The sequence below is a fragment of the Poromitra crassiceps genome (genome assembly GCF_964638095.1).
Source record: "Poromitra crassiceps genome assembly, chromosome: 12".
Taxonomy (NCBI): Eukaryota; Metazoa; Chordata; class Actinopteri; order Beryciformes; family Melamphaidae; genus Poromitra; species Poromitra crassiceps.
The window spans coordinates 30311623-30329122 of NC_139632.1; the positions used below are offsets into that span (position 1 = coordinate 30311623).

Genomic DNA, 17500 nt, shown 5'->3' on the forward strand with positions numbered 1-17500 from the left:
GTGTGTGTGTGTGTGCGTGCGCGTGTGCGCGCGTGGTGTGTGTGTGTGTGTGTGGTGTTTGTTTGTGTGTGGGGGGGGGGTATTGGCCTGAGCTCTCACACTTTCACCCACAAGAGTCTATCTATCTGTCTGTCTGTCTGTCTGTCTGTCTGTCTGTCTGTCTGTCTGTCTGTCTATCTATCTATCTATCTATCTATCTATCTATCTATCTATCTACAATGTATCTATCTATCTATCTATCTATCTATCTATCTATCTATCTATCTCTATCTATCTATCTACATACACAGCTAGCTCATTTCATTGGTAAAATAGCTGTTGAATTCGACATATTGCTATAATCAGAGTGAAATATAAACACATATTGCAGACACCTCACATTACGTCAACAAATACTTTGATGACATTGACTCAGACAAACTGGAGCTCTGAAATGACGACAACCATCATTTCAAACCAACATTTCAAACTGCAGTCTGCCTCAAGTTGTAAGAGTTGATGCCATGTTTTTGTTTGTTTGTTGTTGTTGTTTTTAAGTGGTCATTTTGGGACCATTCCTTTCTTTGTATGAGTTGAATCTCTCCCTCCCTCCCTCCTAACAGGTGGATTATGCGGTGATCGCTTCGCAGGCGGGGGCTACTCTCAACAACCTGCTGAGCCACGCCCAGGAGCTGGTGGCCAAGCTGCGCTTGCTGCAGCTCGACCAGCGGGAGTTCGTCTGCCTCAAGTTCCTGGTCCTCTTCAGCCTGGGTGAGTCTCACCACACCCTGCGGGGGAGGGGGGGGGGTCCTTCAGCCTGGGTGAGTCTCCAAGAGCTCGATGGAGGAATAGAGAAAAGGAGGAATGGGGTTTGGTTTAGTTTAGTTTAGTTTAGTTGATATTTTATGGTTTCTGCTGTAGCCGTCTGTCCCAGAGTCATAGTAGTCATCAGACTGATAGACTCTGGGCGCCCAGATTGAGTTGAGTTGAGTTAATTTGAGTTGAGTTGAGTTGAGTTGAGTTGATTTGAGTTGAGTTGAGTTGAGTTGGGCTGGTGGGGGCAACAACAAGGCTGACATTTTGTTAATTAACTGGCTACCTTATGCTTTTAAATTGCCCAAAAGACTGTTTTGACCTTTTTGTAAGCTGTTGATTTCTTGTGCTTTGCTTGATATGCAAGGGTAAATTCACAGCTCCACAAAACTGAAAAGAGCATGTACCCATGTTGGTTTTAAACCTCGGAAAGCACCGGTCAGCAGTGCTAGCTCTCGTGTGGTAGGCCTATACATGTGACTCCTCTGGAAGTGGTCTTTGAGGTGCTCTGGTGCTCAGCTCTGGTTTAGAGTGGGAGGGGGGTCAGGAAGGAGCCGGAGCCGTGCAAAGAGCCTCAACTTCCAGGAGAGAAGGGAGGGAGTGTTGTTTCCTGGTCCTGAGTCACCAAGGATGGGGAGGAGAAGAAGAGGGGAGGGAGGGAGGGAGGGAGGGAGGAAAAGGAAACAGACAACTCTATGGTTTCCCTCAAGCTCCTGGGCTGCCTCCAGTGGGGGCAGGGGCAGTGAGGTTAGAACGGGACACTTGCTAAACATACCCATAATAACTAAGAAATGTAAATGTATGGTTTAGCTGCAACAAGACTATAACTGTAAAAAAAAACACACACACACATTTGCTAAATATTAGCTTTATTAGCTTTCACTTTGATTCTGATGCCTAAGAAGTTAGCTTGCTTTCTAGCTATTATCTTAAGTGTAAAACTACCATTGGCAGTGCCCGGAGTAAACCCCGCTCCTCTTCTGCCTCCTCTGCTGCAGGGTCCAGAGGGGAGAGAAGGAGGGGGTGGAGGGGTGGGGGTTGAACGTCAATATGTGCTGCAAGAGGAAAATTAATATTGGCATTTAACATATTTGGAATTTAACTGGCGCTCTTCTCCACAGAGAACTAGAATAAGCTTCAATTACAAGCAACACATACTGTAGCAGGCAGTGAAAGAGGAGAACTGAAGCTTTCTGGTGATATAGAAAATGATCTTTGTTTGAGTGAGATACACCGCTGATGTCTTGACTGACAGTCAATGAAACTAGTTCAAACCAATAACAAAAATCCACAATACGACCCCGACAAACTTTGTAAACAGTGTCATCTGACAGCATTCATAACATTTCCAAGAACATTGAAAACCGTGAACCTGCAACATGAGGGATCGCGAGCTTTGTTGACAAACTAGAAGTTCTGCTTGTTCCCCTACCTTTATGAGCTTCAAAACTATTTATTTACTGTTTGAGTTTCACAATAAAACAAAAATGGATCTTTCCTCATAAAATCATGTTTATCCACAAATGTGCTATTGCGACTGACGACTTTTTTTGCATAATGTTTTTGTTTTTGTTTTTGTTTTGTTTTGTTTTGTTTTGTTTTGTTTTGTTTTGTTGTTGTTGTTGTTGTTGTTGTTGTTGTTGTTGTTGTTGTTGTTGTTGTTTTGGGGGGGGGGGTTTGTTCTTTTTCCGGGAAGAGAGAGGGAGCACGGGATTTGGGAAGGGAGGGAAGTGGAGGGCCAAACGAGGTAAGGGAGATACTGTAGAGTAGGGGCATGTCGGTGGGCTGTGTGTGTGTGTGTGTGTGTGTGTGTGTGTGTGTGTGTGTGTGTGTGTGTGTGTGTGTGTGCCTGTGCGCGCGCGCGCATGCGTACGTGTGTGCTTGTGTGTGTGTTCGCATTTGTGTGTGTGTTCAATTCCCATAGCCGTTCTCCAGTCTATAAGCCGAGGTCAGACATTGCCAGGAGACTGTCATCTCTGTCTCTGTCCTAATGAGTCTGCAACAAACGGCCGCTGAGGGACACACACACATACATACACACACACACACACACACACACACACACACACACACACATACACACACATTCACACACATACACACATTCACACACATACACACATTCACACGCATAATCCACCAAAACCTAGTTTAACACAAGCAGCGACCACCAGGGATGAAAAATGAGGCCAACATGGAAGTACCAAAACCTGCAGTTCCACAATGGTCACTTGAGACTGGCTGCAAGTCATTCCCCATAGACCCCATGTTAAAATGACAACCTTTACAGCAGAAATAAACATGTAAACATGTTTACAGCCTGGTGCAACAAACAAACTAAATTGACGGCTAATAGACATTTTAGACAACCTTGCAAAGCAGCTGGATTCACACAAGATCATGAGGTCACAATCACATGACAAATCCATCCTCCCACGCTTTAATCTATCGGTTTGAATCTGAACCACCAGTGGTCCGCACCAATCAGCATCCTATGAGGCAGCTATGGGCGGGCTTTGGTGCGACGCCAGCAAGAGCGAGCCTGTGATAGACGTGATAGACAGATGGTTCATCCAATCACCTGCCAGGTATGTTTTGAACAAGCCTGCTGTTTGAAATGGTTTTCCGAGCGACTCGTTCCCAGATGGTGATGTGAAAATAAACCATTAGGCAGTGTCAGGTGAGCTAATTTCACCTTTCATTAGAACTCTATGGGGGGGCGAATGTTTATATAACACCCGTTTATGCAGTGTATGGCTGCAAAAAGAAGTCTGATTGTATAGAAGTCAATGGGAAAATGACCCTACTTCTCACTTGATTTATGACCTCAGTAAATGAGGTCAAAAAGCGATGGCCAACGTGCGAAATGCTCAAAGTCCACAAAACAATGGGTGGCATCACAGTGGCTATATTTATATATATTTATATATATTTGGTCCATATTTGTCTACAGTCTTTGGTTGAACCTCAGACGTTCATGAAGTCATTGATCTGAAGGTGAGAGTGCACTATGGCAATGAGAGCAGCAGTGCCATAGTATACATACAGGGCCCTATTCTCCCACAGGCCTTAGGCGCAAAAACTGGCCTTAAACGCAAAAAAACGTGCCTTGCGCCTACCTCGGGAAGATAGCAACATGGCTTTAGGCCCCGAAATGCGCTTTAGGCCAAACAGGCGTGGCGCAGTGCCAGAATGGGCGTTTCGGCCATAAATACTGGCCTAACGATATCTTCCCCCCTGGCGTTAATTTAGCGCTTTGCGCTTTTGAAAACCAGGCCTTATTCAGTGCGCCGCGTATATTCCACGCACAGCTTCTCCTCTGCTGATCTCACAGTTTGTCACCCTCTCTCTCTCTCTCTCTCTCTCACTCCCTCTCTCGTGCGCTCAGACAGGCACAAAGTCAGATGGGAAAAAAAAGTTGTTATACCGTATGTAGTATAACAACATGACAGTTTTTTTATAACATGACAGTTTTGAGCCCGTGACATTCAGAGGCTGTTGCATCATCCTACCTGTGCAGTGGGGGAGAAGAAAAGGCGAGAGAAAACTACAGTAGGTCATTCTGCCCAAACAAATGTTCACTGCCTGGCTTCCCTACCAAAGCCACAAATGTGAAATCTCCCACCATGCATTGGGCTAATACATTTCGATAATAAATAGCATCCAAATTAGCCTAAATAGATAGAAAGGTAGATATAAATAATGTGTAATGTTAATGCAATTGTAGAACATTTCAATATTGGACAAAATAAAATTGCGAAATCAAAACACAACCCTATGTGAAACATATATGTCATCCTGGGGCTATATATATCCCTCACAGATTTAACGTGATTTAGATAAGTGACAGCGTAACGCAGTTCTACTGTCATGTCCTATACTGTGATGTTCGCTCCAATAAATTGGCCCTACTTCACATTTAGTTTTACAATAAAAACACATTTCTGCAATGACTTTACATAATGTAGGCTATATTTATGTGCATCATCCTACCTGTGCAGCAGGGGAGAGAAAACGATATCATTCTGGACAAACTTTCACCAACCTTTTTTTTTTTTATACTTTTTATTTATAGAAGATGGTCCATTACAGTAGTCCTCACAAATAATGAGTAAAGTTACAGCAAAAGGAACATATGATGATCATCATATCTACTGCATGTCCCCCCACCCACCCCTCAGTCCCCACACATTTCCCTAGAAAAACAAAAATTTAAGCAATCAAAACGAAAAACAAACAAACAAGAAACATACATTAATGTGTGCATACCTACATACATACATACACATACATATACATACTCACATAGGTCCTCATTTTTATATGTATAGGACATTGTGGAATACATATCTACTTACTATTCTACAAGTGTTATCACCTAGATGCACTCTTACATTACTGTAGGTCATATGGTTAGTGTCCTCATTCTTACATACATATACAGTCACACCCATATACACAGCTATCCATCCATACACACACATGCCACCTCCATACATACATACATACGTTTCCACCTCCTCACGAACCCACTTCCATCCACCCTGCACACACACCTATATATCTATATATATAAGTAAGCACAGAGAAAGAAAAGGACAAAAACAAAAACAATAATAAAGTAAAGAAACAAAAGTTAATGAAACAGAAGAAAAAAAACTAAAAAAAAAAAAAAAAAAAAACTAGTAAAGCAAAAAAAAAAGAAAAAAAAGAAATGGTACATAGTTGGGTTTCACTCTGGGAGCATCTTAAAATATGCGTTTTTCTATATTTCTATATCCCCTCTTTTTATTATATTCCATCTTGTCTCAAACAGTTCCGTTAGGTTTCTAATGTTATGATTGATCCTCTCCATTTTATAAATGTCGCTAATTGTATTCTTCCATTTCGTAATTTGTGGTAGTTCTGGTTTCAGCCAGTTTTTTGTTATTTGCTTAAGTGCTGCTACTCTTAAGATTCTATAGAGGTATTTATCCCCTTGTTGTAAAAGCAATTGTGGTAGTCTACCCAGTAGGATTTGCTCAGGGCCCAAATTAAGTTTGCACTGAAAAATGTTGTCCATAGTTTCGCCTATTTGGGTCCAAAATTGTTTCTATGTATCTTTCACCAATCTAATCTCATCATGACATAGGGATAGGCTATTTTTTTCTAGCCAATGCGTTTAGAACATTCTTTCCACTTTGATCTTGCTATAGTATAGCGTATTTACATGCTTGCAGTATTTAAACTGCAGTTAGATTGGTTTGAGAAGCATAATAATATGGAATAATATCCTATATATGGAGACAGACAAACGGGATGAAAGGGAGGGGGGGAGCAGAGCGCTTGGCTTTTCTGGCTTTTCTGGCTTTACTGGATCGCTCCGTGGAACTGGAGCTTGAAAGGGACGCTTGTGATTCGTTTACTGCACTTCTCCAATGACCAGATTGTGCATAATTTTACGCTTAAAAGGCGTGGTTATAATGCTTAAGGGCTCCTGTAGCGCCGATACCAAAATATCGAGTACGCTGGTCCACGCCCACTACTCTGGGCTGCGTCTGGCGTTGGGCGCAGTTCATAGGCCGATGCAATGATAGAGCCCACAGTCTGAGCAATATGATTAAAAAAACATCCTCACCCTTAGTTCCATCCCACCCCTCCCTCCCTCCCTCTCTCCCTCCCTCCCTCTCTCCCTCCATCTCTCTCTCCCTCCATCTCTCTCCCTCCCTCCCTCCTCTCTCTCTCCCTCCCTCCATCTCGCTCTCCCTCCCTCTCTCTCCCTCCCTCTCTCCTCTCTCTCTCCCTCCCTCCATCTCTCTCTCCCTCCCTCTCCCTCCCTCCCTCCCTCCCTCTCTCCCTCCCTCCCTCTCTCTCCCTCCCTCCATCTCTCTCTCCCTCTCTCTCTCCTCTCTCTCTCCCTCCCTCCATCTCTCTCTCCCTCCCTCTCTCTAATCCACCTGGGCCAGTATTTCACTCCTTTACCTCCTCTAAACAAAGAAAGGGCAGCTAATGAAATGCTAGTCAGAGGCAAGCACACACACACACACACACACACACACACACACACACACACACACACACACACACACACACACACACACACACACACAGGGGCGATCAGGCGGGATTAATGTTTGTCTGAGTGGGAGTGTTTGTGGTACAGCGAGGGTGGGAGAGAGAGAGGGAGAGAGGGGGATGAGGTGTATTGCAGTGGGGTTTGAGAGAGAGTGTGGTTGTGTGTGTGTGTGTGTGTGTGTGTGTGTGTGTGTGTGTGTGTGTGTGTGTGTGTGTTTTGGAGGGGTGTTGCTGGGTCTCAGGGTCTAAATAATTTGGCGGAAACATCATCCATAATGAAAGGCTCACCCGAGGGAAGTGTATCGCCCCCGGCACTGCCTGTTCTCCGGCGTTGCCCGGGCCTCTCGCGAAAGATGCCCCGACACAGCCGCTGCGGAGTTGGGGAGTGGGGGAAGAGGGTGGGCATAGGGAGGAGCTGGGACAGTGTGGGTAGTGTCTTTAGCTGTGAGAAAGTTAAGATATACGTTTACATGAACGAATGTGCATTTGTGTGTAGCTGTGAGAAAGCGATGAAGTGTTTGTGTGTTTGTTTGTTTGTTTGTTTGTTTGTTTGTTTGTTTGTTTGTTTGTTTGTTTATGTGTGTGTGTGTGTGTGTGTGTGTGTGTGTGTGTGTGTGTGTGTGTGTTCACACAAAGCAGGCTTGTTTACTCCAGCAGAACCAATTAATAAGGATAATTAGTGAAATGAGGTGTGAAAGTCTCTCTGCAGGCTGTTAGCTCTGTCTCACCTCTCTGCTCACTGCAGCACAACCTCTGGTACTTCAAAGTTCAATACTTTATTGCCATTTCAACAAGTTGATTGGAATTTGGTGCAGTGCCTTTCATGATACAATATAATGTCTTCCATATGCAATGACGTTAAGAAGTAGACAAGTAAAAGGGAAAAGGGAAATGTAAAACATTCCCACTCCCCGTCCTGACCTCAGTCACTGCATGCCAACCCAATCACAAATCAAAAAGGACAGCTGTGCAGTGCAAATAGGCTATACTATAAGTGCACGGCGCATATAGCAGCCTAACAGTCTCCCTCTCTCTCCTCTCCCTCTATCTATCTTTCTCTCTCTCTCCTCTCCCTCTATCTATCTCTCTCTCTCCCTCTCCTCTCTCTCTCTCTCTCCCTCCCTCTCTCTCTCTCTCTGTGATAGATGTGATCGGTCTTGTCCTCTGTGGCAGTGGAGCTCTTTGTAAAGCCAGTTGTCGATAAAGACAAGGGGGTAGATGTCACTCCGCCTGAGAGGACACACCAAGCTTGGGGTTGGACATATGTGGAAGTGATCAAATCTGTAGTTCCTCGTTCAGCCAGTTAAAATGCCCGTCTTTATAACACGGGCATTTCAACATGTGGCTGCTTCCAAACATGGTTTTGGTCTATAGGCTATAGCTAATTTCACCTTTCATAACACCTGTACAGAGGGTGCATTTTTATATAACTCACCCGTTTAGAGTCAAATACACAATAGAAAAGACTATGTTTTTGGCGTGATTGACAGGTCGCATCGTGCAGCTTGTGTGTGTGTGTGTGTGTGTGTGTGTGTGTGTGTGTTTCTCCTGGGGTCACAGACACATTTTCTTTTCTTTTTTTACTTTTTATTCCACTTTTTTATTCTTCCACTGTTCCTTCTCCCTTTCTACTGCTTTAACCCACCACTCTCTCTCTCTCTCTCTCTCTCTCTCTCTCTCTCTCTCTCTCTCTGTCTCTCTCTCTCTCTCTGTCTCTCTCTCACTCCACCTCTCTGCCTCTCAATTCAATTCAATTCAAATGGATTATTGGCATGACGTTACACTGTACATATTGCCAAAGCAAGCGTTTAGACATTGAAAAGCTAAACATTCATTAGAAAATGTACTATATCAACCATACTACAAGACAAACAAATGATCTGTCAAAGCAAACTTTGAATAGTATCCCTCTCTCTCTCCTTCCTTGTCTTAAGCGAAGGTTTTTCCTCCCTCATCCTGAGAGCTTTATCAAGGAGGAGGTAATCACTCTGCTAGCATTGATCTCCTCAGTGTTGATAGGACCATGAGCAGTGTGTGTGTGTGTGTGTGTGTGTGTGTGTGTGTGTGTGTGTGTGTGTGTGTGTGTGTGTGTGTGTGTGTGTGTGTGTGTGTGTGTGTGTGTGTGTGTGTGTGTGTGTGTGTGGAGAGAGGGACTCAGAGAGAGAGAGAGAGAGAGAGAGAGAGAGAGAGAGAGAGAGCTGCAGCCTGGGTCAGAGTTAGCTATGGGCTTAGTAGTAGTTGTCTGCTGTCAGATGATGTAAATGGGCCTTTGATTTCCTTTAAAAGGCTTAAGAGGGAGATTGGCAGGATGCTGTACGTGTGACCACGCAGCAGGGTGATCCAGTGGTTAGAGAACATGACTAGTAACTGCAAGGTCACAAGTTTGATCCTTGCAACAGCCAGCAACCAGTGTTGTGTCCAGGCTATTTTGACTGGTGGCTGAGGTGGTGCACAGACTCAAGCAAGGGTGGCCCTGAGTGCAGCATGAAGGATGTAGACAGGTCCCAGTCAGAATTCTGACTTTAAACTCAGAAATCTCAGAATTTAAATACATGTTTCATATGTGGCCCTTCAAGTTAACGGGGTATTAATCATTATTGTAACGTTACTTGAGCTTACCTTTGATGAAATGTTGGCCGCAAAGAGCAAAGACGTGTGTACTTTGATGGCAGAAAAAAAAGCAATTTTTTTTGCCCTCGCCAGCGACTGAACCACGTCGCACAAATCCACAACCTCCTCCTTTATTTCTCCGACGGGATTCTGTAAAACACAAGCCAGGCGTGTCTCCTCGTCGGTTTAGTGCAACCGATAGCACAACAGGTAGGCTATCCGGCACTTTGGCTGAACAAACAGCGTGAGTCGACTCGCAGGCAACGGAATGAACAAGTTTTTTTTTGACCGACAGGTGGGCGTTCCCGGCAGCACGTAACGCCCCTTGAAAGCTATGAATAGCATATAAAAACAGAAGAACAGTGTTGGTGCTCATATAGCATATAAAAACAGAAGAACAGTGTTGGTGCTCATATAGCATATAGAAACAGCTCATATAGAAACAGCGGTCAGAGAGACAGCAGCTGGGCGGTCTGTCTGTTCATTGATGTGTTTCTTATGTGCAGGCCCCGATCAGGTTCCCATGCACGTACTATAGCCTACTGTACATACTGCTGTTGCAGGAAAAAATATGTAACCGCAATTTAGCGGTTTCTTTACTTATTTGATTTTAGAGGTTACTTGGAAAGAATCCTGCTTCCTTAAATTGAATTGCATGGAGAGATTTTGAGGTGCAAATTCTTTCCCAGATTTTAATAGTTTCATGATACCTTGTTGCCTGGAACCGGTTAAAACCCCATTGTGTCATTTAAAAAATACACAAGATATGAGAAAACGAGCATTCTTTAGCTACTTAGAGATCATAGATTTTGCAGACACGTTTTTTTTCTTCACCGCACTACATCGGCCTACACACGCTGGTGAAGCAGATGCGTTGCGTCGGTCAGACAGAGTTCAGCTGGCAGCGGTCACATCGGGCAGGGCAGGTCAGCTCCTGTCAGGTGTAATTGGGTGAGGCGGGGGCTGTCAGTCCTCGTCAGCCCAGAGCAGAACCAGAGTCGCGGCAGGGCCGGGCCGGCGCTGGCTGGTAAATGCTCCCAGCGGAGGCAGCAGATTTGTGGCCAGAGCCCTAAATAATGTCCCCAATCTGAAGCCTTTACCTGGAACAAAGCCAGAGGAAAGCTGGTGAAATACAAGTCTGTCGAGTTGATTCCTGTCCCAGAAAGGCCCTGCTACTGTTTGGAGATAGCTGTGATTTATGTTTTGGGTCGAAGTCATAGACGTACTTGAAGAAGTCATATTGATAGTTCTCATTAACAATGTACATTTCCTTTCCTTGAGTTTCCTTTTACGTAGCTTTAAAGGTAATAAAATATCAATAACTGTACTATAGATTAATATAAGATCTCCCATGTCATGGGTTGAGCCTGAAACCCCAAACTCTGCACTCTTAATGCATCACTCTTCTCTAGATTATGCCATAAAGTCATGTAGTATATTTTAATCTGCCAATTCTGGCATTTCATTTGAACTATAACAAATCTGTATGAGTGATATATTCAAACCAGAGACAGCAATTACGTCACCATTACAAACAAGGATGAAAAACACATGACATGACAGGCTACTAATATACAAGGGTCGAGGTTCAAGGTTCAAGGTAGTCTTTATTATCCCCGAGGGGCAATTTGTGAAGCAGCAAGTAGAAGCACAAAAAACAAGTAGAAGCACAAAAAACAACAAGCAACAAATCATCAAACAAACAGACAGCAAACAGACCTCAGCACAACAATTGACAGCAGTTACAGTGGAAATCACATGGGGCTATTTAAGAAGCCGATGGCAGCAGGAACAAATGAGTTTTTGTGCCTGTTGGTTCTAGACTTTGGCAGCAGACTGAATCTGCGACCGGACGGGAGCAGCTCAAACTCTAGGCTCAGAGGGTGGCTCGGGTCAGCCAAGATCCACTTTGCCTTTTTCATGGTCCTAGTTTTGTACAGGCTATGAAGGTCATTAGAGTGTTGTGAGCGATTTTGCTGCACACCTTCACAATACTGTGCAGTCAGTTCTTATTCTTGAGTGTAAGAGACCCATACCAGCACACAAACGAGAAGGTAAGAACTGATTCGATAAAACAAGAGTAAAACATTTTCATAAAAGTCCTGTCGACATTAAAAATTCCGTAGCTTACGATAGAAGAACATGCGCTGAAGGAAGCTACAATAGCTGTCAATACTATAGGCCTATTAGAAAAACAAACAAAAACACAACAGTCATTATTAATTAACAAGTCCCTGTCTCCAACTTCAGAGTCAGAATGTATGAACGCTCGAGTCAAAGTCAAAGTCAGAGTCATCAGTGCTCAAGTCCAAGTCGAGTCACAGATCCTGAAAATGAGTCCAGGACGAGTCCGAGTGCTGGACTCGAGTACTACAACACGGCGGGCTGCTGACCCCATCAATGCTATGAAGTAAATATTCAAAACAATATGGAAAGTTGTCTACTCCCTCCTGGCTACTTCCTTAGATTCCCAGTGGGTGAATCTGAGCAGAAATGGGTGTGGCTGTTGGCCATTCATAAGCCAGTGAGACATGCGGTGAGAGAGAGCTGCCTCAGCACCACTTTAGCTGTCTGTCAAGTGATTAGTCGGGTGTGAGGTCAGAGTGAACAGACATCCATCCCTCTATCGCTCACTGTACATCCAGACCTCTGCATTGTCTCCTCTCTCGCTCTCTTCTCACATCCATCTTTGTTCATCTCATCTATCACCACGCCGCTATCCTCACTCTTCTCTCCCATCACGCCGTCTTCTCCTCACTCCCTGTCGCCCTCCCCTCTGAACCGCCATTTATCTGTTAACCCCCTCACAACCTCTCCTCTTCCACCTCTGCTCACTGCAAGAATGGTCTTTAGTACATTTAACCTTGTGTTGACTCTTCAACTCTTATTGTTCCTCAAATAAGTAAAAAACCTCCAATAAAGGGGTGAGGTCATTTAAGGAAACGGTTTCCTCTAAGTGACAAACTTTCAGAAGAAGGCAGATCGCTCGCACCAGATGGTTTGTTACACATACTGTATATAGACCGTAAAGGTGGACATCATGACAGCTCCTCAAAAGTGAAGCCAAAACATCTCGATCGCACCCTGGTGGCTGGCTGCAGTGTTAGTGGACGGGGCATGAGTCAAACAACAGACAAAGGGTTAGGGTTAGTGTTAGGGTTAGGGTTAGGGTCAAAGATGGTTTCTGTCATTTTAGGTCGTTCTTATCACGCTCTGATGTATGTTCAAGTGCTCATTTTTCTGATAGTTTGTTTTTAATTATTTGACGTCAAATGGCGTCACACAAGCACAAGCACAAGCAAGATTAATTGTAGTTTTATGTGCTTTGTTTTTAACATGTTTTATCTTTTAGCCCTCCTCCCCTTTCCCCTTATGAGGCAGGCCGACATTGTAAATAAGAATTTTGTTCTTAATTGTCTCGCCTGGTAAAATAAAGGTGAAATAAAAATAAAATAAATAAGATGGCAGCTCGCTGAAATGAGATGTTTTGGCTTCATTTTGTGGAAACGAGTGAAATTCTCTCACCACAGCAGCAGATTCCCACATTTAGCCTATTTCACTCAAAACATTTGAGTCGGCTTCTCGTTGAGATGACTTGAAGATGGATTTTCGCCGGTCTTTCTCCGCCGCTTCAACCTCCCCCTCTGTTTCTTATTCACTTCTCACACTCCTTCATCCCTCCCCCGCTCCCCCCCCACCCCCCACCATCACCACCCCCACCACCACTGTGCTCTGTGCTAGAAGCGTCTCTCATTAGCATGTTTAGCGCGCCGCTCGGCGAAGCCGGGCTTTCTCCGCTGTGTGTGTGTGTGTGTGTGTGTGTGTGCGGGTGTGTGTGTGTGTGTGTGTGTGTGTGTGTGTGTGTGGCTTGCTCCGCTGTGTGCGCCGCGAGGTCAGACGCCGATCTGCTGACAACACAAACACAGCAACATGTGATCACCTCTGATGAAAAGAGAACAACGTTATTCTCTTTCTTTCTTTCTTTCTCTCTCTACCTCTATCATTTCTCTCTCTCCACACAATGAGAGAGAGAGAGAGAGAGAGAGAGAGAGAGAGAGAGAGAGAGAGAGAGAGAGAGAGAGAGAGAGAGAGAGAGAGAGAGAGAGAGAGAGAGAGATACATAATTCCCAGACAGGTACGTACATCCTAATTAAGCAAGAGCTGAGGCTGCACAGAATCAATGCCCTGATCCCTGACCAGTGAGCAGGGGAGTTGGCTAATTCATGCACGCTGCCCCCCCACCCGCCGCCCCCCCCCTCCCTTAATGCCTGGCAAATATTCATTTCCTGAAACGAAGCGAATCATTTGGAACCGGGTCGGGGATTGATTAACATTGGGAGGCGCCGACAGTTCAATATTTAGCCCCGCTGAGACGCGCGCGGAGGCCAAATAATGGAGCATATAACCACCGCAACGCCTTACCACTTCATTACATGCAAGATAATAGGGCCAGGCCTTTTTTGTCTGTGTTTTGCTGTGTGTGTGTGTGTGTGTGTGTGTGTGTGTGTGTGTGTGTGCGTGCGTGCGTGCGTGCGTGCGTGTGTGTGTGTGAGCCAAGCAGTTTGGCAGTTTGCTGGGCAGTAAGTCAACGGGATGGAGCCATCACGTGTGCCTTTGACCTGATCGATACGTGTATAAAGTATGGCTGGTGTGTGTGTGTGTGTGTGTGTGTGTGTGTGTGTGTGTGTGTGTGTGGTGTGTGGTGTGTGGTGTGTGCACGCGCGTGTGTGTGTATGCGCGCATGTGTGTGTGTGTGTGTGTGCGCGTGCGTGCTTGTGTGTGGAAAGCGATGCAGAAAGAGAGAGAGAGAGAGAGTGCTGCAGCCTGGGTCAGAGTTCTATGAGATTTGCATGCTCTGTAAGCATGTTTGCACGCGTGTGTGTATGTGTGTGTGTGTGTGTGTGTGTGTGTGTGTGTGTGTGTGTGTGTGTGTGTGTGTGTGTGTGTGTGTGTGTGTGCACGTGTATGTGTGTGTGTGTGTGTGTGTGTGTGTGTGTGTGTGTGTATGTGTGTGTGTGCAGTCATGCAGCCTCAATGCTTGAATAATGTTTGTGTGTCCCACAAATTACACACTCAGTGACTGGCTTGGTCCAATGACAGCGGTAATGGAATATACAGTAGTGGTGATTGCGGAGGGAGTGTGTGTGTGTGTGTGTGGGGGGGGGTTAAGGCTGTAAATGTATGTATAAGGTTCATAAAGTGCATTCCATGCTTTTTCATCACTCTTTTTTTGAAGCTGGGTGAAGTGCTCTGCAACCGCGCGCTGATGGAAAAGCACTGGACTCTCATCTACTTTTCAAACAAATCGCAAACAAGTCGCTTGAACTTTAGTGCCGAAAGAGCAAAACCCGGCTAATCGTGTTTGAGTGTCCCGACTTCTCCTCCATCTGATCAGGATAGCCATAAACCTAATATTTCCACCCGTTCTCCGTCAATTTTCGCCTCAGAAATTGAACGTGGCGAGAGCAGCGGCTGCTGTCGCCGCCGGCCGCCACTTTGTAGGGAATTTCCATGTAATGAGGCGCCCGTAAAGGCTTTCAGACTTGATCAAGCGGAAAGGTCCAGATCTGCTCTGAAGCTATTAGCTAGCATTAAGCTATTAGCTAGCATTAGCCCAGGCTGCTGGCATTAAGCAGGAGTTGCGGTGGATTGTGGCGTGTGTGAAGCTGGGGATCGCCTCTCACCCTTGACCCTTGACTTTTTAGCTTTTCACATCTCGACGAGCTCAACGATTTCCTGATGGATTTTGAAATTCCCCAAATTGTCTCCAGAGTATGCTTCCAATTTACAGCTGCCACTTGCCTTATTTTCCTCTCTTTTTAGGTCTTATCACATCCTTACAAGGATTTTTGCAGTGATTATGTTGACAAGCTTCTTTATCTGGGTTCAAACAAGGCTAGTTATCAGAGAGTGCTGCGGCAGAATAGGAGAGTTTGTTTAGAGAGCGGTTTGTAAATGGACAGAACCCAGTGTTAAACACTCAGGTCATAAAGACATGATAAGATGGGGAAAAAACATTGTTGTTCTGCAAGGGGGGTAAGAGAGATGTAGACTTTACTACTGGTGCAAAAACAGGTAGCGTAACGGTAACATAACACCAGAGAAGGGAAAAGTATACACTTTCTTTACTTAAGTAGAAGTACAGTTAATTGTGTAAGTACTGATTAAACTTAAAAGACCCCTTCCAAACATCTTTTAAGATGCATAAAGACTATACTTTGTGTATGGTTTTTTTTCACACAAAAAAGGTGCACAATGCGTGAAAGCTGAGAGCGTGAGATGAAGCGTTTTCTAAAATTACGTTTAAAAAAGTTAAAAAGTCAGAAAAGTGATTCACGTTTGTGAAGATTATCCTGTTGAACCCAAATTACCACTCCCATAAACTTTTGTTAACCACAGACCTTATTTGATGCATTTAAGTGAAATCTCTTGACTTTTCCAAGTAAGATCCAACATGTCCGGGACTTCCGCCTTCCGACTACAAAAATATGTCATCCCTGTGGTACTCTATTGAGCTTCATCCCACCATGGCCATTTTGAATCCAGTGAAATTCTGGGTGGGAATTCTTAGCCTGGGTAAACCCATCCCCCACGTGACCTGCTCTCAGACCTGTTCTCAGTCACTATAGTGACTGGGAACTGAGAGAGCAGGTCACATGGGGGCTGGGTTTACCTAGGCTAGGGAATTCTACCCTGAAGATTCTATATAAAACTACCATTACTTCAAGTGTTTATTTATTTAGCAGTTTCCAGTAGTCTCCTGTGTGGGCCAAATATATGACTTTAAAATGTGAACCGACTGGCTTAATTTCTAACACATTTCTCAGTGTGGGGTCTGTGACATGAATGACTGGGGTGTCTCTTGGAACACAACACGTCGTAGCTGGTCTGCTCTTCCAAGTAGAACTCAAATGACCAAGATAGAATTGAAGATACGTGGTCATCGATGTTCGTATTACAAGATATATTTACATCGCAACTCTGACTCACTGACAAAATGACAAAAAACCTCTAACGCGTGCAACACCTTCATCGCAACACAGTAGCTACACCTGCAACGTAGCGGCGATGTAACGCGCTAACGTTTTTCTCACCACGGACCAGTAGCACTTACAACATATCAAAGCATGATCCCAGCTTAGGAGTGGCTTTGCGGATCTCTTTGTGCATTTCAGCCCGAGCATCCACACCCGGTAGTAACAGCCATAATAACAGTAACAGCGCAGCCCTGAACTCCTCCCCTGACAGCGGCGACAGGGCTGCACGCTGCCACTAGAATTTAATACACACTTTAACTCACTGGCCCGCCACCGCAGTACAGGACAGATCCCCTTAGCTTCTGCCCTGCTTCATCGATACACTCACTAACTACCTACCGTGTGAGCAGTGAGTACAACCAGACTGATGCTCCTGTAAAAGTTTTCTTGTGGAAAAAAAATAAAAATAAAAAATTCCTCCCCCCTCCCTCCCCTCCCATGTGGTGTGATTTAAGGCAGAGAGAAACTGTTGCCCTCCATCTCCCCCCCCCCCCCTCCCCCCCATCTCCCTCGGCCTTATTACTACAGGCTGTCAGTTTATTATAAAACATTAGGAAAGCAGAGGGACACTTGCAGTTACTGTCTTATCGATCGGCCGGGATAGATTCTACGATTTAGTGTCAGCGCCCCATCCTGCCCCCCCCTGCCCGCGTTCCTCGGCCTGCTATTAAGGCCCGGGCGCTTTGCTTTGGCTATTGATGTCTCAACATTAACAGTTACAAGCTGCTACACAAAATCAATGCTCAACTTTTATTACCGGCTGCATAACGCGCCGAGGACCCTCCCGCCAGCCGCTACTTAGCAGTCGAGAGGTGGCGGGGTACGTCGGCACGTCGGGGCGTTTTCCTAAGTGATATCTGTGCAGTGCTGATATCAATCATGTGGAGAGAGCGTATCAGGGGGCTTCCGGGGGGGGGGCAGCCAAGGGCCTCGCTGCATAGATCTCGGGGGTAGAGCATAGGGAGGTAACGGCCCGGCGCACAAATGAGCACACGGGACAGAGACTT

At 45.1% G+C, this 17500-nt stretch overlaps 1 protein-coding gene across 1 annotated transcript in view; it reads left to right on the forward strand.

The window, feature by feature from the left end:
- nr5a2 (nuclear receptor subfamily 5, group A, member 2) overlaps positions 1–17500 on the forward strand; it is a gene marked incomplete at both ends in the record, with an annotated part of 110854 nt that overhangs the window by 67070 nt on the left and 26284 nt on the right. The window contains one exon of the mRNA XM_083647504.1: positions 603–750. Within this exon, the coding sequence (XP_083503630.1) occupies positions 603–750 (148 nt within the window). The remainder of the gene's footprint in view (positions 1–602; positions 751–17500) is intronic.